We start from the raw sequence: 27667 nt of genomic DNA, 5'->3' as shown, positions 1-27667 counted from the left end.
GGGGTACAGATCGATCAATACAAGATCGATCTGAAAGATACTTCGATTGATCGAACAAGTGAAAACCTGCAGAAAAGTTCGAATGATGCACAGAGAGGCCTTTTTCATGGATCTCAAAAATTTTTCTAAGTGTGGAGTGAAGATCGATCTGAGAAAAAGTTGGATCAATCCAGGAACTTTTGGATCGATCCAAAGAAATTTTCGATCAATACACAGAGAGCTGATTTATGCAGGAAAATTTCGATCGATGGAACAGAGGGATGCTTCGATGCAGGAAGGGATGTTCGATCGATCGAACCTCTTTTGAGATTGATCGAACAGGAACAAAATGCCTATTTTCAGAATGAAAGTGCTTGCATACCCAATCATAGTTCCTATCAATGTGTATAAATCCCAAAACATATCTAGATGATGCAAGAAATGAAAGGTAAAATAGAAATGAGGGAAGAATAGGGTTCTAAACACTACAAAACATTTACTAGTCGATCTTTAACGTCTCTAGCAAGACGTTGGGCTCTTTTAGCTCGGATCAAATATCTTGTTATGTAACCCTTCCTTGATGGGGTGAATGGATTTTTGAATCCCACCCAACAAATTGCTCCCTAAGGAACTCATTGGATTTGATTTAAATGACATTGACGGTCCTTGGTCAAAACAACTCTTGGGCTTCCATGCCTTTGGAATACTTGACTTTAATGCAACTTTCTGTGCTTTCAAGTTGGTAGACAAACCATGGAAATGTTCAACATCAAGTAAAGACTTAATTTCATCAAATTCATGGTTAAAACATTCCTCTACAACACACACTTCTTCATGTTGGTCCATTGAATTCGAGGTTGGGTTAAAAATGTTTAACTTCACTTTTATATGCCCAAATGAGATTTTCATTATCACCATCCTACAGTTGATGTTAGCATTTGAAGTTGCCAAGAAAGGATGGCCAAGGATAACGGGAATTTAGCTTTTGAGTTTCGGAACTAATTCCGTGTCAATGACAACGAAATCGACCGGAAAGAAGAACTTATCAATTTTAAACAAAACATCCTCAATGATACCCCTAGACTTTTTGATTGATCAATCGGCAAGTTGTAAAACTACCGACGTAGGTTCAAGTCTCCTAAGCCTAATTTGACATATACCGAGTATGGAAGAAGATTGACACTTGTTCCTAAGTCTAAGAGAGCCCGATTGATGACATTATCACCAATGATGCAAGAAGTAGTAGGTGAACCGGGGTCTTTGAACTATGGGAGAGTATCATGTTGCAAAATAGAGCTCACTTGCTCGGTCAAGACCACTTTGCTTGGTGTTTGGCTTTTGTTCTTCCTCTTTTGGGTGCAAAGATCTTTTAAGAACTTGGCATAAGCCGGAATTTGCTTAATTGCATCCAAAAGAGGGAGATTAATCTTCACTTGCCTAAACATTTCAATGATTTCATTGGTCTTAGTTTTTTATTTATCAAGATAAATGGATCCTTTTAAGGCATCCGGAAATGGAGCTCTTGGCTCAAAAACTTTTTCAAAATTTTTCTTTGAAACATCATCAACACAAGAATTTTTCAAGTCCTTTTTTCAAATCATGCTTTGATTCATCTTTCAAATCATTTTTCAATGCTTTCTCAACATGATGATCATGCACATGCATTGAAGGAGGAATAAAATGTGAAACGGGACGGGTGTCAACTTTTGGTTGCACTGGTTCATTCTCTTCATTGGACATACATACTTTGTTGTCCACAATCTTTCCACTCCTCAAGGTTGTCACCGCATTGACGTGCTCAATTGTGGGACCTTCCGATGAGGAATGAGTCTCCACAACATATTGTTGCTTTGGTGGGGCATTCAAAGGCATTTTCCCTTTCTCTCTAGCATTTAAAGTACTAGTTATTTACCCTACTTGGGTTTCTAGCTTAGTAATGGATTGAGAGTGGAATGAAGCAATTGATTGCTCGCCTCTAGAGTACCTAAAGCGGTCAAAACTTTCTCTTCAAAAGTGGGACTTCTAGAGTTTCCTTGAGAATATGATTGATTTGGAAAATAAGAATTAGATAATTGGTTTCCATGTGATTGAAATGATGATGATTTAAAACCTTGGGAACCTTGGCTTTGCATTGGAGGTGGAACATACTTCCCTTGAAAACCACCTTGGGGAGGGTTTGAGCCTTCCCCTTGGCTTTTCTAAGAAAAGTTTGGATGGTTCCTCCAACTTGGATTATAATGATTGCCATAGGGATTATTCCATTGGTTAGCAAAAATGGCATTTGCTTGCTCATGATTGTCATTTTGCATATGTCCATGGGGACAGTTGGAAATAGAATGTAACACACTAGAACAAGTTATACATGATTCATTAGATGCACGATAATGAACATGATTAGGGGAGGAAGACATTTGATTTGCCGAAGTTTGGTTGATAAAAAATTGATCAAACCTTTGTGATAAGGATTTCATCTCGGCGGTTATGTCATTGGAGTTGTTAACTTGATACAAGCCAGCACTCTTCCTTCCACCTAGATTTCTACCATTTTTAGAAGACAAAGATCTATGCATGGAATTTTCACTCATACTTTCATACAATTGCCACATATCATTTTCATGCTTATCAAGATAAGAACCACCGATAGATGCATCAACCATACCCTTATGATTATCCGGTAAACTTTCAAAGAAATATTGAACTAATTGCCACTTAGGTATGTCATGATGTGGGCACTTCCTAAGCAAGTCATTGAATCTTCCGCATGCCTCATGAAACATTTCCCCATCCCCTTGAGAAAATTCGCAAATAGAAGTTCTCATTGCATTGGTCTTTGATACGGGGTAGTACTTCTTCAAGAACTCTTGTTGCATTTCTACCCAAGAAGTTATCGAAAAAGGCTTAAGATTGTTAAACCAATATTTTGCCTTGTCTTTAAGGGTGAAAGGAAAAATTTTAAGTCTTAACACTTCTTATGGCATGTCCGTGTATTTCACGGTGGAACACACTTCAAGAAACTCATCCAAATGCTTATAGGGTTCTTCACTTAGAAGTCCATGATAGTTAGGAAGCATTTGAATGGTTTGTGGTTTGATTTCATAGTGATGTGCTCTAAATGGAGGCAATGGAATTCAAGTGGGTGCATTATATTCATTAGGCACATAATGGTCTCTTAATGCAATGGGAGGATTCAAAATTGGTGGTGCTACACGAACACCTTGATTAACTTGAACCATAGGAGGTTGTGGAACAAAGATTGGTTGAGGCATTTCCAATGGAATTTGGCCTTGTTGTTGTGGTGGAATAAATGGTCTAGGCATGCCTAATGGTACTTAGATGTTGTCATGATGCACATTAGGGTGGAGGATGTCTTATTGGTCTATGTGACCAAGGTCCTCCACATGGTTGTCATTCAAATCCTCCATTGTTGAAATGGAGTGACGAGAACTACCTCTTCCCCTAGGATTACGAATAACCAATTCAAGATGAAAATTAAGAGGGACAAGAGTAGGATTTAATGACCTACGACCATGCATGCACTAGTAAAGACAATAACAAGAAATAAGCAAGCAACAAACACTTCGCCCCCACAACAATTCAACAAGTCTTCACATACAATGATCCCATACTCCTATGCTTGAACAACATGTAAAGAAAAGTAAATTGCCTCTACGCGGGCTCACGATTTATCTAAGAAAGGAAAAATAAGCCTCCACACGGGCCAACTATTTAACTAGAGCTTGAGTTAGAAAGATTTCACAAAGGGTCCTTAAGCAACTTCAATATATTTTTCAACTTTCTAGCCTTGCTTTGCTTTACAAATTTTTTTAGATTTTTAGTCCTTTTTACCTTGCTTAGCTCCACTTGGCTTCCTTGCTCTTTAATTCTCCTTTGCTTGGTTTCTTTCACTCAATGCACCTAGTCAATCACGAACAAACACAATAAGTAACTAAGAAGAAAAAAAATAAAAAAAATCACGATCAAAAGAGTACTAATTCCTATTTGTTTCCAAAACACGGCATTGCCAATTAGATCCCCGGCAACGGCGCCAAAAACTTGGTGTGTGTCGTACCAATTCACCAAAAGTTTGCAAAGATATGAACTAAGAATGTGAGTGTGCAATGTGGCCAAGTTTTAAATTTGTAAAAGCCATTACTACCTCTAACTAAAAATATAGCTAGGATGAGTAGGGATCGTCCCAAGGGATTTGTGGGTATCATTGCAATGGAAACAATATATAGGGTTAGTAGGTCAAATGATCAAATATTGGTTAGATTGATTGATTAAACTATTATGCAATTGAAATTAAAGTGAACAAAATTCAATGATTAATAAAGTAGAGAAAGATATAGAGGGAAGGACTTGGGATACTAGAGCTCACCACTAAGCTTAACTTCACTAGACATTAGCAATTGTATATTAATGGGGAAATTGACTTGTAACTTGTGTGTGTGTGTGTGTGTGTGTGACATTAATTGAAACTAGGCATGAATGGCAAATAAACATAGGTTGTCAAGCCAAATCAAATGGAAAACACAACCTATCAAATGAGATCAAAATCCATTCAATGGAACCACAATTTATGCATATACAACTATCTAGAAACATATACCTAATGCATTCATAAGTATGGAACACCAAGGAACAAGAGTAGATTGTCCACCTATCTATGAACTTAATGCAACTATACTACATCTATACTAAAGATATAAATTTTAACTAAGTAATCTAAAGTTGTGGTATAATCTATCAAGAAACAAGTGTGAACCATCAAATAAATTGCAAGAGTGTTTAATTAAGCTCTATGTTTTGACCATCTTTAGATTAACTTCATTCATACACATAGACATGCATAAATTCCACTAAATCTAAAGAAAAGCACATGAATCATCTATTCTAGCATACATAGACATATGGTTTGTATATATAAAAATTCAAGATCAAAACATTGTTACAAATAAATCCCCAAAAATTTACAAAGAACTAAGTCTAGGAAGCAAACTTAGGGGCTACTCTAGCCCCAAGTAGATGTCTAGCCACTCATTAAAGTAGTCATCCAACCCTCAAAGGCTATCTCCATGGTCGGAATGACCTCCTTCTTGATGGAAACCCTAGAAGAATGGAAGAACTCCCAAAATGTGTAAAAGCTTTCTAATCTCTAGCCTCCTCTCCAAGATAAGAAAATACAAGTTATGAATAACAACTATGCTCTAAAAGTGGCTCTCAATCCTTACATAGGTAAGTCAAATGTCACCCCAATGGTCTGGGCTCGTACACCAAGGTCCATCCAATGATTGCACCATGAGCCAACTTTTAATGAGTTGGAATCTATTTTTTTTCGAACTTGAGGAAGTTCGATCAATCGAACTGTGTTGAGATCGATCGAATATGGCTGAGATCCATCGAATCCTGCAGATATCGATCTTTCCTGGCGGCGCCTTTTAGAATAAAGACAAATCTCTGAGGTATTTTTGAAAAGAAGACAAAAGTGGTAGGTGGGTGGTAGGTGTGAATAAGATCGAATCATTTCGATCGATTCAGGAAATGTTGGATCGATCGAACATGTTAGATTCATTTGGATAAGGATAAGGGCTTGGATCCATCTTGAATTGTTTAGATCGATGAACTTTCGATCGATCGAAGAAATGCTAAGATTGATCGAACATGCTGAATTTCCACCTTTACTTCATTTTGCTTCCACTTTACTCCTTTCTTCCATTCAGCTTGAGTTAATTTCTTTAATGCTCTTATTTGGCTGAATTGACTTATTTTTGGGATAAGCACCTGAAAAGGGCATTAACATGAAATTAGTCGAAAACTGCAAAGTAAGATAGATAAAGGTCCTAGAATGCTCAAGCTTAAGGGGTTTAAATGTGCACTTTTCAGCGCTCATCACTTCTCATCATAAATTTGATGATAAATCTATTATGTGTATTTTCTTAGGGTATTCTGCTATGTCAAAGGGCTATCGTTGTTATGATCCTACGGCCAAACATATATACCATTCTGTTGATGTGACATTTAATGAAACTGTTGCTTTTTATAGTACTAATTATGTGGTACATGATTCTCTCTCGTGGTCTGGAGAAAGAAGTCTCTTTTATTGTTTGTCTTGTTCCTATATTTGAAGATTAAGCTGTCCTGGAATCTCCTTCTCAACCCATGTGGGGTTCCCCTCTGCCTTTGTAAGTCTACTATCATCGCCATTGCACTCAATATCCCCTGTCAGAATCATCTTTCAAACTGGGTCTAGGTAACTCTCATTCTCCCGTAGATCTTACCATTCACGAGTATACATCTCGTTATCCTACCCGTGTTCGTCACCCTCCTAATTGGTATGGTTTCTCTAATAGCACTAACCACCCTATTTCCTAGTATGTCTCCTATGATGGTCTTTCAGGTGCATATATATCATTCCTGGATAAGATTGGGTCCGTTTATATTCCTCAATTAGTGTGAAAGGCCCTCTAAGATCCTAATTGGGTGTCTGCTATGATAACAGAAATGGATGCTTTAAAATGTAATAATACATAGGAACTTGTTACTTTACCTGCTGGGGAGAAAATGGTTGGCTGCAAATCAGTATTTAGTGTAAAGTACTTAACTGATGGTTCTATTGATAGTATAAAGCTTGGTTAGTGGCGAAAGGTTACACTCAGATTCTGGGCAAAGATTTTGGTGCTACCTTTGCTCCTGTGGCAAAGTTGACGTTTGTGCGACTGCTTGTCTCCTTGGTTGCTGCCCATTCTTGGCCTCTACATCAGTTAGATATTAAGAATGCATTTCTTAATGGAGACTTACTTAAGACTATATATATGGATCCACCCCCTGTATTTTGGGCTAAGGGGGAGTATGTTGGGAAAATATGTCGGTTGTGGAAGTTTCTTTATAGTCTGAAACAATCTCCTAGAGCATGGTTCAGTCGTTTCAGTGATGTTATTCTATCCATGGGTTTTGTACGCTGCCAATCAGACCATACTGGTTTTATTCAGCATTGCTATGATAGTCGATCACTGCATCATGTTATCAGTATATGTGGATGATATCATTATCACAGGTGACAGTGCTTCAGGGATTGTTCAGGCAAAACTTCATCTTCAAAAGTCCTTTGATGTGAAGGACTTAGGTCCCCTTCGATATTTTCTTGGAATTGAGGTTGCTAGATCCCGTCGTGTAATTTTCTTATCTCAAAAGAAATATGTTTTAGATCTTCTTCAAGATACTGGCATGCTTGGGTGTCGACCTGTTTCCACTCCTATAGACCCTAATCTCAAACTCTTTGTTGAGTCAGGGGAATTACTTCCAAATCCATCTGTGTATCAACGTTTGGTAGGTCATCTTATCTATTTAACTAACACAAGGCCTAATTTGACCTTTGTTGTTAGTGTGTTTAGTCAATTCATGCATGCCTCTCTCTCAGCTCATATGGATGCAGTATACCATATTTTAAGGTATCTTAAGTCGTGCCCTGGCCTTGGTCTGTTCTATGTCTCAGGAAATTAGTTCAGACTCTTATGTTTTACTGATGCAGACTATAAGTGATGTAAGACAGATAAACGGTTTACCTTTGGCTTCTGTACTTTCTATGGTAATCATCTCATATCATGGAAGAGTAAGAAGCAAGCTGTAATCTTTAGATCTTCTGTTGAAGTTGAGTACCAAGCTATGGCTCAAGATACTTGTGAGCACCTTTGGCTTCAATCGATTTTTGGAGAGTTGGGTCTTGTAGAGAAAAGTTTTTCAAGGTTGTTTTGTGACAATAAATCACCCATTATGCTTGCTTCTGATTCTGTGTTACATGAAAGGTCGAAACATATTGAGGTAGACATTCACTTCATTTGAGAGAAGGTTCGATCATGTATCATTAATCATATTTTTGTTCCCTCGTCATAACAGACTGCAGATGTGTTCACAAAGTCTGTTAGGCCTTCTGTTCTTCAGTCTTCCATAGTTAAGCTGAGCTTGGTCAACATATTTGCACCAGCTTGAGGGGGCCGGAGTGTTAGAAATTATATCTATAGGTTGAATCGATGATTGTGGCAGATTTATTGGGTCTTCATTATAGGCTTATGTTTAGACTTTTATTTAGGAATTTGATTTTTATTCTCGATTTAATTTTTTTTTTTTTTTTTTTTTTTTATATTTGTAATTTTTCACTTATATATAATGATAGTCAGGCTCTCAAATTGAGTACGACAATTTTACCAAATCACTTTTCATTTTTACTTTGATTATAAACAGAAGCAATGTTTAATTATTTTGTCAAAAGTAGAATCATGCACGTTTATTAATATATATTCAAATTAGAATTTTGAAATCGGAAAATAAAAAGCTTGCATTATAACATTCCCACATGCTAATTTTATTGATATTGTGGTGAATACAATCACCTGTATATCTTTACAAAAGAAATTATTTTTCCTCTGATTCGATCTCCTTTATTGGTTGAATTCAAAGACAGCTGGAGCTTAATCTTGAATCGAGTTGTCAAGAGCATTCTTCAAGTATTTGTAGCTGAAGAAGACGGTTAACAATTTCTGATCAAGGGCTGATGAAGCTTGATCTCGAATAATTTGGTAATTTTTCAGAATAGTTGAATCTTGAAAAAAAACGGTGGCGATTTTGAGAGTGGTGGTTGTTTTTCGCTTTCAGAGCCTTCAAATTTGTTGAATTTAAGAAAGAACGATACGATTTTAGATATACTTATTATTTTTCGTCTTCAAAATTTGAATTTGAGAAAAAACAATACAACTTTAAATGTGTTTATTATTCTTTTTCCAACCTCGTCCATTTTTTTTCCTTTAATCATCAACATGCGTAGATTTCATGCCCCCAAGTAATAAAGTTGTTGAAGAAGATCGTAACAAAGTTGAAGATGGAGAGAGGGAAAAAAGAAAAAGAAAAAGCAAAAAAAGTTATAAAATGGCAAAAAGAACCTTCTCTTAAAATACTAAACGGCAAGGAGTGAGTGGTTTTTGCACATCTGTACCGCATGACATTTCATCATTCAATTAAATCATGGCATTTTGGTAATTGTGAAAAAGGCAAATCTCAGCTCTATAAACCAACGAGTTAGCCACAAACCAAATTGCTACTGAGAAACATTTTATCCCCCCAAAAAAACTGGCTGGTGAGAAAGAAAAGCACACACGTTATTGCAAAGTCGGTCATGGCTGTGGAAGAGGGGCTTGATGAGTACACAAAGGATGGGACTGTGGATCTTAAAGGGAACCCAGTCCTTAGATCCAAGAGAGGTGGATGGAAAGCTTGTTCCTTTGTTGTTGGTAACTTCTCTCCCCCTCTCTCTCTCTCTCTAGATTATCACTCTCTCTCTTTCCTTTTAAGAACGGAGTCCTATCAAGATGTTCACCATGCCACACCTTTTCATGTTTGTTGTCGTGTGTCTTTTCTTCGTAGTTTGATAAGCGTCTGAATATCTGTATGGTTGATATATAGTATAAATAAATATATATATATATATATATATATATATATATATATGTATGTATGTATGTATATATGGAGTCTTAAGAATATGGAATTATTATGAGCTAACTTAAGAAATAATAAATTATGATTTCGCATCTTCATGATAGAATCCAACTACGAACTAAAATACTAAATCACCTCCAAATTACTATTCATAAACCTCACAGGAAATACACACGTACCTTTGATCTCTTAGTTGATTGACCAAAAAACAAATAAAATTGCTAAAAAATTGGTTGCAACATAGATGATGGAATGTTTTGGACAGTGGGTGGAAAAATTCAACTGACAGATATTTAGTTGTGCAAATGATAACGTGGCTAGGAGCCTAGGATTCTTATGTGAAACAATTAAGATTTGAAATGTAGTAGGTAACAAATAAAAGCTTTAAGCACTTCAAAAAAATTAAAGAGACAAAAAATAAAAATGTTATACAAGTTTTGAATGAATTTACAGCATATGTATGTTAATATATACGCATGTAATTAATATATATATATATTGACGGTTTTTGCAGATAATTTAAAGAGTATAAATATCTTATACAATTAGAGGTCATATATCAATTGATATTCATAAATATATTATACTAAATGTCCTTATGTTTTCATATAGGATAAATAATTATGCATTCGAGTTGCAATTTTTTTTTTTTTTTTCGGTAAATAATTAGAGTTGCATTATGGGACTTCATGCCTGTAGAAAAAGTAGCCCTTTTGTTCGATTTGCATCAATACACACTCTAAATCACTTTAAGTATGTGCTCTCAAAAATATAAAATCCAATTTCTTTTAAAATCTCTCTCAAAAAGCTCGAAGAATGGTCTAAAAATAAATTTATGATTTTACTAATTGAAGCATTAAGATTCCTTCTAGGGCTGGAGTTTTGAGAGGTTTATATAAATTAGAGAGTCCTTAAAATTTATGGAAAGATGTTTAAAAAACATACAAGAACTTCTCTAAAAGTTTTGGTGCAAACAGGAAACTAAAAAGTTTTCAAAAACTGAAATCCGGTAATTCAGCAAAACGCAACCGGTTCTCTTTGAAACGTACCCGGTTTCGTTTTGGCTGAAACCACTTCTGATTTCAGAAAGTGAAACTGGTTCTGTTTTAAAGTGTAACTAGTTGTGTTTTGGCCAATAGCTGCAATTTGCCCTCCATGAAATGCAATGGGTTCTGTTCGAAAGTGCAACCTGTTGTGCTTTTACAGAGAGCAAAAAAAAGACTGTTTCGACTCTAAAAAATCCAATGCACTCTCTGCCAACCTAAAACATAAAAGTGTAATGTGTCCTCGATCATACACATACCAAATCTAAATGATGTTCTTATCGAATCGAAGTATGCGTGTATTTGTAGTTCCACTTCCGATATCGAGATTTAAAGTAAAACAAAAATTACAACTCAATATGACATGTTTTTACAACAAAATTAGCCAATTACAACATTTAAATCTCACAATAATATCATCACATGTCTTCTATGCAATATAGTCTGAACTATTCAATAAACAACAAATAGAATAATATGTCACAACTCTAGGGTTTATCACTTTAATTTGTGTTAGGAGTTTTAAGTCGAATTTTTTGGAGTGTTTTACTTTATGCAAAATCGTCCACTCTACATGAATAGATAAAATGTCATCTAAAAATCACATTTGGCCAGAATTTTATATTTCATAACCTGCTATCAAATTGCACATAAACCTATTTGATTATGCTTAAATTATTGTTAAATATTTCCACTACCTTTGGGCAAGAGGGTTGTTCAGTTTTAATCCAAACACTCTCAACTATTTTACTCACTTACCCTACACTAAAACACTAATCACCTTTGCGCAAAAGTAAATATAGATAAGTGCACTATGAAACCTCAATAGGCTAATGGCTTAAAATTTCAAAAACAGTAATCTCCATGAGTGTGTTACCTTTGGGTAAGCATCACCTACTTTGGCTACTGCTTGAAACGATCACCTTACCAATCCTCTTAAACTCTAAGGAAATGCCTAAAATGCAAAATTTTCATTTTGTTTAGGTTCATATTTTTTTATTAAAAAAATGCATATAAACTTAACCCAAATATTATGAAACAATACATGAACTTAAACCAAATATAAATAAAAAATACTATTTATAATCATTTATGTACATAAAATTATTTGAAGCATGAAAAAGAATAACATGCATCAAATATCCAATGTTCACAATTAACTATGCACCAATACCTTACAAGCGTCTTGAAGGAAAGGATTTCAAAGGCTTCATCTATATCACAACTGAATATATAATTAGAAATTCCAAACAACCAACAGTAAGTATTTAAACCTTTATCACATCTAGCATCTGTCAACTCAAAAAAAGAAAAAATCACACTTAAAATTTAAGTTAATAAATTATTCAATGTATGCTTATATGTTCGAACTTTAAACAATGAACCCAACACCATTTTCATATTTAATCAATGCGTCAATTTAGAAATAGATGCCTGCTCGTGTATATGAAGCAACTTTAGATGCATCTCTTATTACAAAGCTGCAAACTACAGTTTTAAGTTCTATATATCTTTTCGTGAATCAAGTTTAACCATGTTGTGCATCAAATCTTTTTACTAGTAAACTATATTACAATCCAATTTTAATTAGTAATCAAATAGCAATTCTGACAAGAGTATTCATGCACTAAACAGAATCTGTCACTATCACAAAACTCCGATACAAAACTTTGTACATGTGAGTTGTGCAATTCTGACAAGAGTATTGCACTAAACAGAATCTGTCACGATCACAAAACTCCGATATAAAACTTTGTACATGTGAGTTGCTCCAATATAAAACTTTGTACATGTGAGTTGTGCAATTCTGATAAGAGTATTGCACTAAACAGAATTTGTCACGATCACAAAACTTCAATATAAAACTTTGTACATGCGAGTTGCTCCAATATAAAACTTTCTACATGCGAGTTGCTCCAATATAAAACTTTGTGCAAAGTGAGTTGTGTGGTGCGGAATGATTGTGAAATATAATATGGATAAGCAACTCACGGGGGTGAATAGGTTTAATTTATTTTTTTATTTGATTTTTGCTTAAATTAAACATATCAAAATAAAAATAAATTAATCAACTCACAAAGTAAAAGTAAATGCAAATAAAGTAAAGTAGAGTTTGAGAGACACTTGAATTTTTAGTAAGGAAAACCAATCGGAAAAATCTCTATAACTTTCGCGTTGTTCGAAGTGAAATGATCCACTATATTTGAAACAAAGTACAGTCGACTCTGACTCAAGTTCACACCCTCTCGTTTTATAAAAAATTAGTTGCTGACAATCATTGACTTTGCGATTCCCTATCCAACAGCTTTTCTACCTCATGCTTATTCTTGATTTCTGTAGAATGATTACTGATAGATCAAACAATACTCCACGAATGCATTAACCCCTTCAAAGTGTTGGAAACAGGGGCATTAAAAACATAAACTTTGGATGAGATTTTAAATAAATTCCGCTAAGAATCTTTTGCGGATCTATAGACGAGCGTGCTCCTCTTCGCAAGGAGATGAACGTAATATATTTACTTTCTCAAATCCGTTTCCGAGTGAATGAGAAATTAGCTCCAAAGTCAGGTGTTTGATAAGCCTAAATGGGTTTGCAAAATGTGGAAAATATTTATCCTACATTGGAAAAATATTAAAACCAAAAGGCACCATAAGGCCTATATAAACCCCCCATTGGGTTCATTCCAAAGCACTCCAATTCAGAATCATTTTTCTCTAATTCTTAATTCTCTCATTCCTCTCTCTTCTTCTATAAGCGTCTGTGGGTTCGAGCCTTAGTCAGTCACTCTGAGTCCAAGTTTAAGTCAAAGAGTACTATGCCGAGTTGGTTCGCCTATTCCTTTTTTTGCAGTGCTACTACCCAAGGAAGTAAGTATCGTTGTATTTTAGGAGATAGACGCCACTGAATCCGTTAGCACCATAGCGAGGCAAATTTGTCTTAAAGACATAGAATCAAATTCTAGTCTCGACTTATTTTCAGGTTCTTTTATTTTGTTTTATTTTATTTTATAAGATATTATATATATAGATTATTATTTTATAATAATTATATATATATATATATATATATATTATATTTTCAGATAATATTTAAATAAATAATACTATAGTATATGGTATCATTAGACCATATTTTTGGACTACAATCTTGTGACAGATTCGGCTTAAACTATACTTTAATTATTTAAATATTATTGTTATTTTATTTCTCTAAATTTGACTGTAGTTTGTATATTTAATATATATCAGACGAATGGCAAGTACAAGTACTACTATATATGCCTAATGTTCTCGTCAGTCATACGGAGAAGTCCGAAAAATTTAATGGGGCGGAGTTTAAAAGGTGGCAACAGAAAATGATGTTTTACCTTACAACTTTAAATATGTGCCAACTAGAAGTGAGAAAAAGTATTTCATTACTTTTATTAATGATTGCACAAGATACTGTTATGTATACTTGTTAAGAAAAAAAAATGAAGCCTTGGAAATGTTTAAACATTATAAGAATAAAGTTGAGAATCAACTTGTCAAAAAGATAAAGGTGGTGAATACGAAGCATCATTCGCTGACATTTGCTCAAAATATGGTATTTTTCACCAAACTACCACTCCTTATTCACCTTAATAAAACGATATTGCTGAACGTAAAAACCATACCTTAAAAGAAATGATGATGGTTATGTTGATAAGTTCAGATTTAAACCAGAATTTGTGGGAGGAAGTTTTGCTTTCTACTAATTATGTTCTCAACAAAATACCTCAAAGAAAACAAATGTAACACCTTATAAATTATGGAAAGGTAAAAAACCTTCCTATAAATTCTTAAAAGTGTGGGGGTGTCTAGTTAAGGTTGCGGTTCCAACTCCTAAGAAAGTTAAGCTATAACCAAAAACCTTTGATGGCATTTTCATAGGCTATGCACAGAATAGTAGTGCATATCGTTTTCTTGTGCATAAGTCATACACTCGTGACATCCATGTCAATACAATTATTGAGTCAAGGAATATTTGTTTCTTTGATGATATATTTCTTTGTAAAACTTTTCTTAAAAGAAATCATGATATTGCTTATAGTAATATACAAGAGAATATAGACCAAGAGTCTATAGATGATGAAAATAAGGAAGAACCTAAACGTAGCAAAAGAGTAAAACATCAAAGTCATTCGGTCTTGATTTTCTTACATATATATTGGGGAATGAGCCATAAAGCTATAAGGAAGTTATGTCTTCTCCTGAAGCTCCTTTGTGGAAAGAAATCATAAATAGCGAAATTGAATCCATCATGCAAAATCATACTTGGGAGTTGGTGGACCTTCCTCCTGGTACTAAACCTTTAGGATATAAGTGTATTTTCAAGAGGAAGATAAAGTCTGATGGTTCAATAGATAAATATAAAGTTAGGCTTGTTGCTAAGGGATATAGGTAAGAGGAAGGCTTGGATTATTTTGATACATATTGACCAGTCACAAGAATAATATCCATTAGATTGTTACTAGCTATTGTGGCATTGCAAAATTTAGAAATACATCAAATGGATGTTAAGACTGCATTCTTGAATGGTGAATTAGAGGAGGAAATCTATATGGAATAACCTGAAGGTTTTGTTGTTCCAGGAAAAGAAAAGAAGGTGTGCAAACTTGTAAAATCCTTATATGGATTAAAACAAGCATCTAAACAATGGCATGAAAAATTTGACAAAGCGATGTTGTTAAATGGTTTTATAATTAATAAGTGTGATAAATGTGTTTATGTGAAAAACACTCAAAATGGATATTTCATTGTGTGTCTATATATGGATTATATGCTAATAATGGGTAGTAATGATGTTATAATCAAAACTACTAAAAAGATGTTGACTAAAAATTTCGATATGAAAGATTTAGACATAGCTGATGTCATACTAGGAATCAAGAATTCTAAAAATCAGATGGTCTAGTATTATCTCAATCTCACTATATTAAGAAAATATTAGAAAAGTTTAATAAAGAAGATAGTAATCTTGTAAAGATTCCCGTTGATGTAAATATTCATTTATCGAAAAATACTGGTCCTATTATATCACAACTTGAGTATTCTCGCATTATAGGAAGTTTAATGTATTTGGTGAATTGCATATGACCAGACATAACATACTCAGTTAATAAATTGAGTAGATATACAAGTAATCCAGAAAAGAACTATTGGACTGCAATAATTAGGGTTCTAAGAAATTTAATATATACCATAAGTTATGGATTACATTATTCTAGATATCCAGCAGTACTTGAAGGATATAGTGATGCTAATTGGATATCAGATATGAAGGATTCTAAATCCACCAGTGGCTATGTCTTTAATATTGAAGAAGGTTCCATGTATTGGAAATCTTCAAAACAGACTTGTATTGCCAGATCCACTATAGAATCTGAATTTATTGCTTTAGATAAAGCTGGTGAAGAAGCTGAGTGACTTCGTAATTTCTTATAAGATATTCCAAATTGGCCTAAATCTGTGCCCGCTATATGTATACATTGCGATAGTCAATCAGCAATTGGAAGGGCACAAAGTAATATGTATAACGATAAGTCTCGACATATACATCAACGACACAATACTGTTAGATAATTGCTCTGAAGTGGGATAATCTCAATAGATTATATCAGGTAAAAAGATAATTTAGCGGATCCGTTTACAAAAGGTTTGACAAGAGAGTAAATGTATAGTTCATCGAAGGGAATGGGATTAAAGCCGAAAGCTAACAAGTCATCTTAATGGAAACCCAATCTAGTTAACTGGAGATCCCAAAATCTAGGTTCAAAGGGACAACAAAAATTCTGAATGGCTTACCAGAAGCACTGGGAAGATTTAATCTTCAACCCATTACTATGATGAGACAGTGTTACCTACAACGATGAGTAGGATAAGCTATGTTTTTAATTACTCTTATATCTTGAAAATTCAAGTGGGGTATAGTAAGATAATTTTAATAAGAAGTCGCCTATATGAGTGTGAAATGGGGCCGCTTCTAAGGCTAAGTATTCTAAAGCACTTATGAAATACCAGGAGTTGTTCAGGGCCATATGAACACAACCATGAGAACCGACTTTGTGCGGGAAGGAACTATGTGTTTGCTATTGTCTTAGTTTACATCAATGGCTGAATAGTTCAAGACATCATGTTCACTAGTTAGCTAGTAAATCCGATAGTAATACATTAGGGAAGGTTTAAGACCAAAAGTTACCTATCCCGATTCAATTACTTTCCAATAGTACTCTCTCTTGTGTCTGTATCTTCTTCATATTCTTTTTATGCAAATTTCCATTCATGTGGGGGATTGTTGGAAACGGGAGTATTAAAAACATAAACTCTGGATGAGATTTTGAATAGATTCCGCTAAGATTTTTTTGTGAATCTATAGACGAGCGTGTTCCTCTCCGTAAGGAGATGAACGTGGTATATTTACTTTCTCAAATCCGTTTCTGGGTGAATGAGAAATTAGTTCCAAAGTAAGGTGTTTGATAAGCCTAAATGGGTTTGCAAAATGTGGAAAATATTTGTCCCACATCAAAAAAATATTAAAACTAAAAGGCACCATAAGGCCTATATAAACGCCCTCTTCGGTTCATTCCAAAGCACTCTAATTCAGAATTCTTTTCTCTAATTCTAAATTCTTTTCTTCCTCTCTTTTCTTCTATAAGCGTCTGTGGGTTCGAGCCCTTATCTTTGGGTTAGAGCCTTAGTTAGTCACTCCGAGTCCAAGTTTGAGTCAGATAATACTACACCGAGCCGGTTCACCTATTCCTTTGGTTTGCAGTGCTACTGCCGAAGGAAATAAATGTCGTTATATCTTGAGAGATAGACACCACTGAGTTATATCTTGAGAGATAGACACCACTGAGTCCGTTAGTACCATAGCGGGGCATCGACTTATTTTCAGGTTCTTTTATTTTGTTTTGTTTTATTTTATTTTATTTTATATGATATTATATATATAGATTATTATTTTATAATAATAATAATTATATATACTTATTTTCAGGTTCTTTTATTTTGTTTTGTTTTATTTTATTTTATATGATATTATATATATAGATTATTATTTTATAATAATAATAATTATATATATATATATATATATATATTATATTTTCAGATAATATTTAAATAAATAATACTATAGTATATGGAATCGTTAGACCATATTTTTGGACTATACAAAGTGTGATCGCTACACCCCTTTTATTCCAATCAGAATCTATTGGAGATAAAACGAACTTTGCCTTTTCTCTGCACGTTATCAATGGACCTTCAATGATTCAGCCTCCGATCAAATAGAGAACAATACCCTAAATTACTCTTGTGTTTATGTGTGTGTATTCTCAAAATAAAATTAGAAAAATCCAAGTTGATTTTTTGAATTATCATAAAATCCTAAGTGAGAAAACATATATTTATAAACTTTTGAAAAACTAATTATACTTGGAAAACAAGTTAATCTTGTGCATGATCATTGTGACAAAAGTCTATCCAAAAAGAGAAAGCCAACACATACTAGAATTGAAAATAGTCTACAACCGGTTCCATGGGAAGGAACCAGTACGCAACTTAATAGAAACTGGTTTCCAAAAATACGTTGCCCAACCGGTTCCGTGGGGCTCCGCAACTGCAGTGAGTTTTCCAACCAAAAATTTATCCATAATTAAAAATAACGTAATCAATATCGAAGTATAAAAATTACAATTTGATCAGACACATTTTGATACTGAAATTTTTCAATTACAAAATTAACATCTCACACGGTACACGACATATAATCAAATGCCACGTGTAAAGTAACGTTAACTACCATAGCTAATTTATCCCAAAAATAAAAAAATAAGAAAACCTTTAACTACCATAAAATTTTGTTCTTTTTATCTCAAAAATATATGTACACACAATATCAATTACATCATGGAAGCGCCCTATTCGACTTAAACCCAAATCATGAAAGAATGAAAACAGTGAACTAGACGATATGAACCACCATGAAATCGGTCATTAAAAATTTTTTATTTTGATTTGGTCAATACCCTATGTCACATAATTATTTTTTACGAATTTTGCTCTCACGTTTCAAATGTGCTCTTACTTTTAATCTCATTTTATTTATTTATTTAATTTTATCACTTTTACTTTCCGCGCTCTCGAATTCATTACGCCTTGTTATAACTTAGTCAATGCCATGCGCGCCACTCATTTTTATTTTAATTTTTTTGGTCCCACACCGTAGCCGTGAAACTCAATGAGTCACGCCTTTACTCCAATCAAGATTAAAACTTATTTGTATTTGAAAAAAAAAAAATCTAGTCCAAACTGTCTCTGACACTTGGATTTAAATTCAATATTCAACTTAAAGAAACTAAGATTACGGCGGCGATAACTAAGGAGAAGAATTTAACGACATAACTGATAGATGATTAAATTTTAGACTAGTGATACTTATATAGAAGATTTGCAGTGAATTATCTAATGAAATAATTTTTAATTAATTATTTATTTTAAATACAAGTAGGTGGATGTTCACACCCTTTATTTGTTACATAAATGACTAATTAAAATAAGTAAGTTTAATAATTTACTGTAACTACTTAATGCAAAAATTATTTTTTTAAATTTTAAAATAACTAATAAAATCATACTTTTAATTATATTATAAAATTTAAAAGTACAACCTAATCCATAACTATCATAATTATATTTATATTGTAACTTAATTTTTGAAAACATAAAGTATAACAAGAAGATAACTTTTTATTTTAAAATTTTCCAACAGTTGAAACTTGAAATTAGTGACCTTTTTATCCATTAATTTTACTGCATATATTGAATTCTATGGTTATCTTTATATTATTTTAATTATTTTGGAAAGCTACTTTTTGATAATTGTAAGAATGAAAAGACCATATTATAGTCAATGACAAATCATCCGTATCTTTGTATTCTTCAAATCAATTTATAAGTGATGAAAGGTCTAGCTCGCTCCTCAGTGAACAAATACCTAAATACCGAACAAATCAATTTATAAAAAATGCCAATTTCTCAACGAGTTAATTTACATAAAATGACATCTTACTTATAGCTTGTCCCTAATTAATATATATATTTTTATCAAATAGATCTGATTAATATTGACAATATTATTTCTGCAAAATTATTGTCTCAAGACTTTGGATGTGGAATTTTAATTCCCTATTAATGAGTCAACTCTATAAACTTTTGCCAAAAATTTCTTATAATCAAAACTTATATTTGAAAAGACAGTACTTAGATATCTTAGGTGAGGATCTGTACCATTCTCTCTATATTTGTGGCATAATCTTGATATGACACAACTCTTTATCATCAATAATAATAATAATAATAATAATAATAAAATCTAAGAAAAAAGGGAGAATTGAAATCCAATGGATCCATTTTACTTTTGGATGACATTATTTCTTTTCATATTTTATTGATCATGATGTGCCATAACAATATTATGGCCACATATGTGGTGAGAGGTGCAGGTCGGTAGAGGATCTAAGTACTGTCATAGATTCTTTAGATCACAACAATTACTTGATATCATGTGACAAAAAATAGTAGGAACATAATCAAGAAACTACGCTATGCACTACACAATACACAAAGATTGATGTGATTTGACTTTATAAGTAAAGATTTGTGAAAAGGTTTCAATGTGAAGAAAGTAGGAGATTACAGGTCCAAAATCTGGACACTTTTCTCTCTCTCCCCCACTATTTTCGCTTTTAATTTTCTCTCATATTCGCGTCACAAACTCTTAACACTCTTATGCTATGTTTGGTGTACAGAAATGGAATGAAATTGAATGTCAATTTCAATCATTTCATTGTTTAATTGGTATGCAATTTAAAATTGGAATAGTCATTCCATTGAAATGAAAATTTATTTCACAACTAAATCTATAAAATAGCCATTCCATTCCCAAATAATTTTTTTTTTATAAAAAAAATCAACTTCTCAAATAATCATCATGTTCTAAGTCCAAAAACTACCATTACCTTCTACTACAACCACATCCGCTTTCACCACCAACACTATTACCACCGCCACCAACTTTTACCATTGCATACCGCTTTCCACCACCACCTCCACCTTCTTTCACCACCAACACTGTCTTCCTTTGCCCGCATTAACCACCACCACTGCTATTGCCTTTCAACATACACCACTACCACCAATGCCACCATCACCTTTCACCACCACTACCACTACCACCTTCCACCACCACCGCCTTTCACCATAGCCACCGCTTTCCTCCATGGCCATCACTGCCACCACCACCACCACCACCACTGTCTTTCACCACCACTACCACCTTCCACCACTGCCTTCCACAACCACCTTTCTCCGCCACCACTGCCTTCCACTGCCACCGCCATCGCTACCATCTCCTTCCACCACCACCACCGCCATTGCCATCGCCATCATCTTCCACCACCACCACCACAGCTATCGCCTTCGACCACCTTTCATCACCATCACCTCCTTCCACCATCGCCACCACCACCGCCGCCACCACCGACACCACTTTCCACCACCGTTACCACCACTATCGCCACCACCTTCCACTATGGCCACCACCTTCCACCATCGCCACGGCCACCTTCCACCACCTTCCACCACTACCACCACTTTCTACCACGCCTACCACCTTCTACTACCACCATTGTCACAACTTTCCACCATCACTACCTTCCACTACCGCCACCTCCGAATCTACTGCTTTCCACCACCACAACAGTCACCTCTATTGGCTTCCACCATCGCTACCTACACCATTATCTCTTTTGACAACAACCACTACACTACTGCCACCGCCTTCCACCAACATTACTGCCAACTTCCACCACCACCGCCACCGCCACCGCCACCGCCACCGCCACCGCCACCGCCACCGCCATCTCCACTGCCACCGCCTTACACCATTGCCACCGCCACTGCCTTCCAACACCACCATTTATAGCACTACTGTTTTCCATCTCCACCACCATCCACCACTGCCACTGCTACCATTTATTTTTAAAAAATTATTAGAGAATGTTATTTTGTTAATTTAATTTATTTGTTACTAAGAATGATATTTTGAAAAATTCAATTTGAAATTTATTCCATTCTAAAATTTAAATTGGTATAACCAAACAGTAGAATGGTTATTATCATTTCATTTCTACACATTTCATATTTACAACTAAACAATAAATTGAAAATAGTCATTCCATTTCATTCCCATTCCCATTCTCATTCTTATTCCCACTTGCATTACATTTTATTCCTGCACACCAAACACAGCATTATAGAATGAATTCTGATAGATTAGGTCTTGGTCCATGACCCGAAAAATATAACGAATCAAACAAAATTACAGCGCGACCCGAATTGAAACAAAATTCAAGCCACAACATCGTGTTAACATTATTATACAAGATAGAAATATATATATATATCCTTATGACTTTTACCATTACTTACCATACAGTTCATATGATACAAGTAATCACTTTTTAACCCTTGTTTTTTTGACCTTTTCTTGATTTTGGGTGTCTTTTTGCAGTGTATGAAATGTTTGACCGCATGTGTTACTGTGGTATATCAGCAAATCTGATCCTTTATTTGACAAAGAAGCTCCATCAAGGCACAGTCACTGCATCAAACAATGTCACCAATTGGATAGGCACCATCTGGTTAACTCCAATCTTGAGTGCATATGTTGCCGATGCCCATCTTGGTCGTTATTGGACGTTCATCATCGCATCTGCAATTTATCTATCGGTATGTCTCACACACCATATTATTATATTATGCATATTTGTTGATAAAGGAGATTTGTTTTTTTCCTAGTTAATACTCACTCCCAAAGAAATTATTTGCACCCAAAAGAATTCAAACCTTATCCACTTAAACCAACCCTTGGAATTTTGATAAAAGGAGAATTCAAAACATTGTGTAGCAATGTCTTGATAAAACTAGCCAAAGAGCAACAAAAGATTGCTATAAGAAAATCTTAACCATCAATCAGTTGAGTTTCAGTTTGACTAACTTGAATTCAATTTGATTAAAATCTTTTTAAATATTTCAAAATCATCACCATAACAAAAAATTTTGATGCCCATCAACAAATGTGGCAGATATCTATTCTGACAATAAAGTCAATTAAGCAGTTGTGGAGGAACTAACATGAGCAACCTTGGTAAACACGGTGAGATGAGATTGGCAGTAGACTAACGAAATTGAACAGAAGGGGACTCTAATAAATCTTCAGGAAAAGTATTTTTACAAGTTATACAACAATGCAGATAAAAACATGTAGATAATAAGCTTAAATTGGAGCTTTTCTCGAACAAAGGTGCCAATTAAGTTCAATATGCTTCATGCATTCATGAAAAATAAGATTGTTGGCAATATGTAGCTTAGCTTGATTGTCACAAAATAATGTGATAGGAGAAGGATGAGAAATACCAAGATCGCCTAACAAATATTTTAACCACTGAAGTCATATGTTAAAGTAGGTATAACACGATATTCGGCCTCAGTAGAAGAGCTAGAAACCGTAGCTTATTTCTTGGTTTTCCAAGAAATGAGGTTGTAACCAAGAAAAGTGCAATGACAACCTACGAATCACAGTAACCTCGAAAACGAAAATGAAGACTATTAGATGATGATAAAAAAAATTCATTTACCAACATAACCCTTCAAATAGTGAACCACACATTGTGCTGCATCAATTTGAGCACTACGAGGAGATTGCATAAATTGGCTTAAAACATGCACCGAATAATTAATATTTGGTCTTGTAACAGTAAGATATATAAGACGTCTCACTAATTGGCGAAATGGAGTGGGATCAGGAAGTAATGTCCCATCATCGGGTGATACCCACCAATGTTGTTCCATGGGAAAATCTGAGACATGCCCACTGATTAAACCAAAGTGTCTTTTCTTTGTGAAAGAAAAGTACCCTTATGAGATCGAGCAACCTTAATGCTAAGAAAATATTTTAGGTTGCCCAAGTTTTTAATAAAAAACTTGGCTTCAAGAAATTGTTTGACGTGTTGAATAGCCAAATCATCAATTTGGTCGAAAGACAATTTGTAAACAAAGAGTAGGCAACTTTGATTGAGAAAAACCAGCCTCAAGAAGAGTATATGAAAAATTGGAAAACCACTGGCGTGATGCCTTCTTTAACCCATAAATGGATTTGTTTAATTTACAAATCTGTGTCTCCCCGTCGGGGGAACCAGGCGAAAGCGCCATATATACCACTTCTTCAATATCACCTTGTAAAAAGCAGTTATTAACATCAAGCTCATGAAGAGGCCATCGCTTGACAGAGGCAATGGAAAGTAGAGCACGTATTGTTACCAATTTTGCAACAGGTGCAAAAGTATCGTATAATCCAATTACAACCAATGAGTTTCTTGTAGGGTGGAAGACATGTGAGGCTCGAAGTATGGTTGGATGGTGACAAGGAAATTAAGTCCATTCCACAATGATTTGAGCTTTGTGAAATAAGCAGAAACAAACATGTCCACTTTTTTAAGAGGGGAAATTGACTGTTTCAATTGATAAATTTGTGGAGCATTGGATTGAGAAAAACGCTCCGAAAGATCCATCCAAATTGCCCTGGCAGTGTCAGCATATATGATACTATTGCGAATCTCACTTGTAACGGAGTTGAGAAGCCACGATTCAACTAAATCATTGCATCTCTCCCATTGAGAGAGTTCATTAGGTGTAGTCGGCTTTTCCAAGGTGGCACGAATCCAAGTGCCATAATTATCACTAGACAGTGGAGGTGCAACAAGCACCATGGTCGGACTATCGGAGATTTGGAATGATGAACATAAAGAGGATAATTAGTTGATCCTTGCAGTTTGTCTTAAAACGATGGCTTAAATCAATTTGTGTTTCAGCAATTGAAGAAGTGTTGAAGAAAAGAAAGAACAAAAGAGGAACGAATTAAAAAAAATGTTTTGAGAAATTAAACTCTGATACCATGTACACAAACAATTTTGGTGATTTCTTTCTCAATTGAAGAGAAAATTAATAATTATTTTATTTATATATATAGACAAATATATTATAATATAAAAAGAATCGACAAAACTTGATTTACACGAATTTGAATTAAAGCATTATGGATCATAGTCAGGACATATAAGAATTTGAATTAAAGCATTATGGATCCAGAATGCTTTAATTCAAATTCTTATATGTCCTGACTATTTATATATAAATATGGTATCAAAAGTCCAAATTGATCTTTAAGCTTAGTTGGTCCCCCAAGCCCCTCAGTTAACTTATTAGCCTTTTAGAATTTTGTTACTGATTGTAATCTACCACTAAACTTTAATTTTGTTACTAATATTTTTTACCGCATTATTTGTTTATTTATTTATTTATTAATATTTGCTCTTTTGACAAGATGGCCATTATCAATCTGATTGCAGGGGATGTGCCTACTAACACTAGCAATTTCAGTCCCTGGACTAAAACCACCTCCCTGTGCCGCCAATGTCAACCCGGCCGACTGTAAGAAGGCCTCAACACTAGAATTAGGTGTGTTTTATACTGCACTCTACATTTTAGGCATTGGGACCGGCGCGACGAAGCCCAACATCTCTACGATTGGTGCGGATCAATTTGATGATTTCGAGCCCAAGGAGAAGGCCCAAAAGCTTTCCTTCTTCAATTGGTGGATGTGCAGTATCTTCATTGGGAAACTCTTTGGGACCACAGTTCTTGTATACATACAAGACAACGTGGGATGGGCTCTTGGCTATGGGATCTCAACTGTGGGCCTTGCTTTTGCCATATTAATCTTCATAGTTGGCACACCTTTCTACAGGCACAAGGTCCCCACAGGGAGTCCCTTCGCAAGGATGGCCAGGGTCATTGTGGCTGCCCTAAGGAAGTGGAGGGTACCCATTCCTAAACACCGTAAAGAACTCTATGAACTTGACTTGGAAGAATATACCCGCAAAGGAAAGTTTAGAATTGATTCCACACCCACCCTCAGGTTTGGTACCATTCTTCTATAAAGGATCTAACTCGTCAGATTTACATGTCTTACCTTCACATATTCGGAGTATCATATATATATAAGTGGACTCTACTACTTGTGTGGTGAACTTCACCCGGTGTACAAGAGAGGATCCGAGTTCATGTTATAGATGAGTACACATTAGCTTGGGCTAGACTAAGCTTCAAAAAAGTCTAGGTTTTACCGTCCAAGCTTAGTCCATGTATTGGTTTATCTTTGTAAAATTTAGGCCAATTTTAAGAGTAGATATTGGGTGAGCCAGATATGCCACGTCATTAGTGTGCTCAAGCCCGAATCATGTACTATAGCATTTTTCAACGCACTTACATATGTTTTCAACACATTTATTTAACATTTCAATGGTCAAAGTGTGTTGATTTGTATAATAAATGTGTTGAAAACGGATGCTAAGTGCGTCGAAAAATATTATAGCACTAAGGCGCTACAATAGAAGATCCGGACTCGGTATGCTCGCACAATGTAAATGCAGTTGAGTATACCTATGACGTGATATGTCTGGCTCACCCAATATCTTCTCCAACTTTAGACCTACTGGCCCCAATTAATAACAGCCCTATGCTTCCTTCTTAGTATTCTAATGCATGTTCTTTCTTGTGCTAATGCAGGTTCCTCAACAAAGCTTGTGTTGAAACTGGTTCAACCAGTCCATGGATGCTGTGCACGGTGACCCAAGTCGAGGAAACCAAACAAATGCTGCGAATGATATCCATTTTGATCACCACATTCCTTCCTGTGGTAATGGTTGCTCAAAGCATTACCCTCTTCATTAAGCAAGGCACCACTCTTGATAGAAGTATGGGTAATTTTAAACTTCCCCCGGCTAGCTTAGGCGCTTTCGTGACAGTGTCCATGCTTGTTTGCACCGTTATATATGATCGTGTCTTCGTCCAGATCATAAGAAGATGGACAAAGAATCCAAGAGGTATCACTCTGCTTCAAAGAATGGGAGTTGGTCTTGTACTCCATACCATCATTATGTTAATAGCATCCCTAACTGAGAGGTACAGACTTGGTGTTGCCAAGGACCATGGCTTAGTTGAAAATGGAGGAGAAGTGCCATTAACCGTATTCATTTTGCTTCCTCAATTCGTGCTTATGGGAGCAGCCGATGCGTGTTTTGAGGTAGCCAAGGTTGAGTTCTTCTATGACCAAGCACCCGAAAGCATGAAGAGTCTTGGGACTTCTTATGCAATGACTTGTAATGGAGTTGGGAATTTCCTCAGCACATTTCTTCTTTCGTTGATTTCTGATATCACCAAGGCGCATGGTCACAAAGGATGGATTTTGAATAACCTTAATGCTTCTCATCTTGATTATTATTTTGCATTTCTCACAATACTAAGCTTCTTGAATTTCATATTCTTCTTAGTAATGACTAAGCTCTATCAATATAAGGCTGAAGTTTCGGATTCAATGGAAGTACTTGGAGAAGAACTAAAGGGGTTGACTGAATAAGCTAGGAAGAACAAATGACCATCTGAAGTCTTGGCTGGACTCAAACTTTGTGAAACACAATTAGATTTGTTTAGAGTGATTGTTGATGTATTTCTTTTTTTATATCCTGACAAATAGAACACGCACTCATTTGCTTCTATGGGATTTAAAATATCGACCATTCACTCTGAATAGTGAGAAAGTATCATCAGGCTACATTCTTTAGCAATAATTGTTGATGGTTTCACCCCATAAAATATCGGCCTTTTGATTTATAGCAATATGCTTGTAATTTGGATTAGCTATACTGTTAAGACACCGTATTGGGAATTCATAAAGCTTTGCGAAGATTTGAGCTAAATGTGTTTAACAATAACGTCTCAGAAAAGTGACTCAAAGCAGTTTCATCAGTTTTGACATGGTCTTAAAATAAAAATCTAGTTCTCCTTTCTTACAAGTGATGGATGATTTATAAGCTGTGTCTTCATTGAGAAGTCCACACCTTTTTGCTGGAGCATTTTGAGGATTAAATATGTCCTTGGTAGTAGAGAAGTGCTAGGATTTATGGTTCAGACATGTGTTCAGAAGCTTAAGCTAGAACCACTAGATGGTCA

The 27667-nt window shown here is 34.9% G+C and overlaps 1 protein-coding gene across 1 annotated transcript; it reads left to right on the top strand.

Annotated features, from left to right (window-relative positions):
- Window positions 1-9081: 9081 nt before the first annotated feature.
- On the top strand, window positions 9082-27328 carry LOC132300266 (protein NRT1/ PTR FAMILY 5.2-like). The gene is made up of 4 exons (XM_059797287.1): window positions 9082-9260; window positions 22110-22327; window positions 25006-25574; window positions 26225-27328. Exons 1-4 carry the CDS (start codon window positions 9146-9148, stop codon window positions 27072-27074), a joined length of 1752 nt encoding a protein of 583 aa, XP_059653270.1. The 5' UTR covers window positions 9082-9145; the 3' UTR covers window positions 27075-27328.
- The last annotated feature ends 339 nt before the right edge of the window (window positions 27329-27667 follow it).

This window comes from Cornus florida, unplaced genomic scaffold (assembly GCF_030987335.1).
Source record: "Cornus florida cultivar Cherokee Brave unplaced genomic scaffold, ASM3098733v1 CherokeeBrave_3.0.0_Hap2_Chr01, whole genome shotgun sequence".
Lineage (NCBI taxonomy): Eukaryota > Viridiplantae > Streptophyta > Magnoliopsida > Cornales > Cornaceae > Cornus > Cornus florida.
The sequence above is the reverse complement of the archived record's forward strand: the minus strand, read 5'-3'. Positions and strand labels throughout refer to the sequence as shown.

Excerpts from the sequence above, each read along its gene's own strand:
- LOC132300266 (XM_059797287.1), top strand. The coding sequence starts at position 9,146 with ATGGCTGTGGAAGAGGGGCTTGATGAGTACACAAAGGATGGGACTGTG. Across the intron at positions 22,328-25,005 it reads CATCTGCAATTTATCTATCG|GGGATGTGCCTACTAACACT; the intron begins GTATGTCTCACA and ends ATCTGATTGCAG. Across the intron at positions 25,575-26,224 it reads GATTCCACACCCACCCTCAG|GTTCCTCAACAAAGCTTGTG; the intron begins GTTTGGTACCAT and ends GTGCTAATGCAG.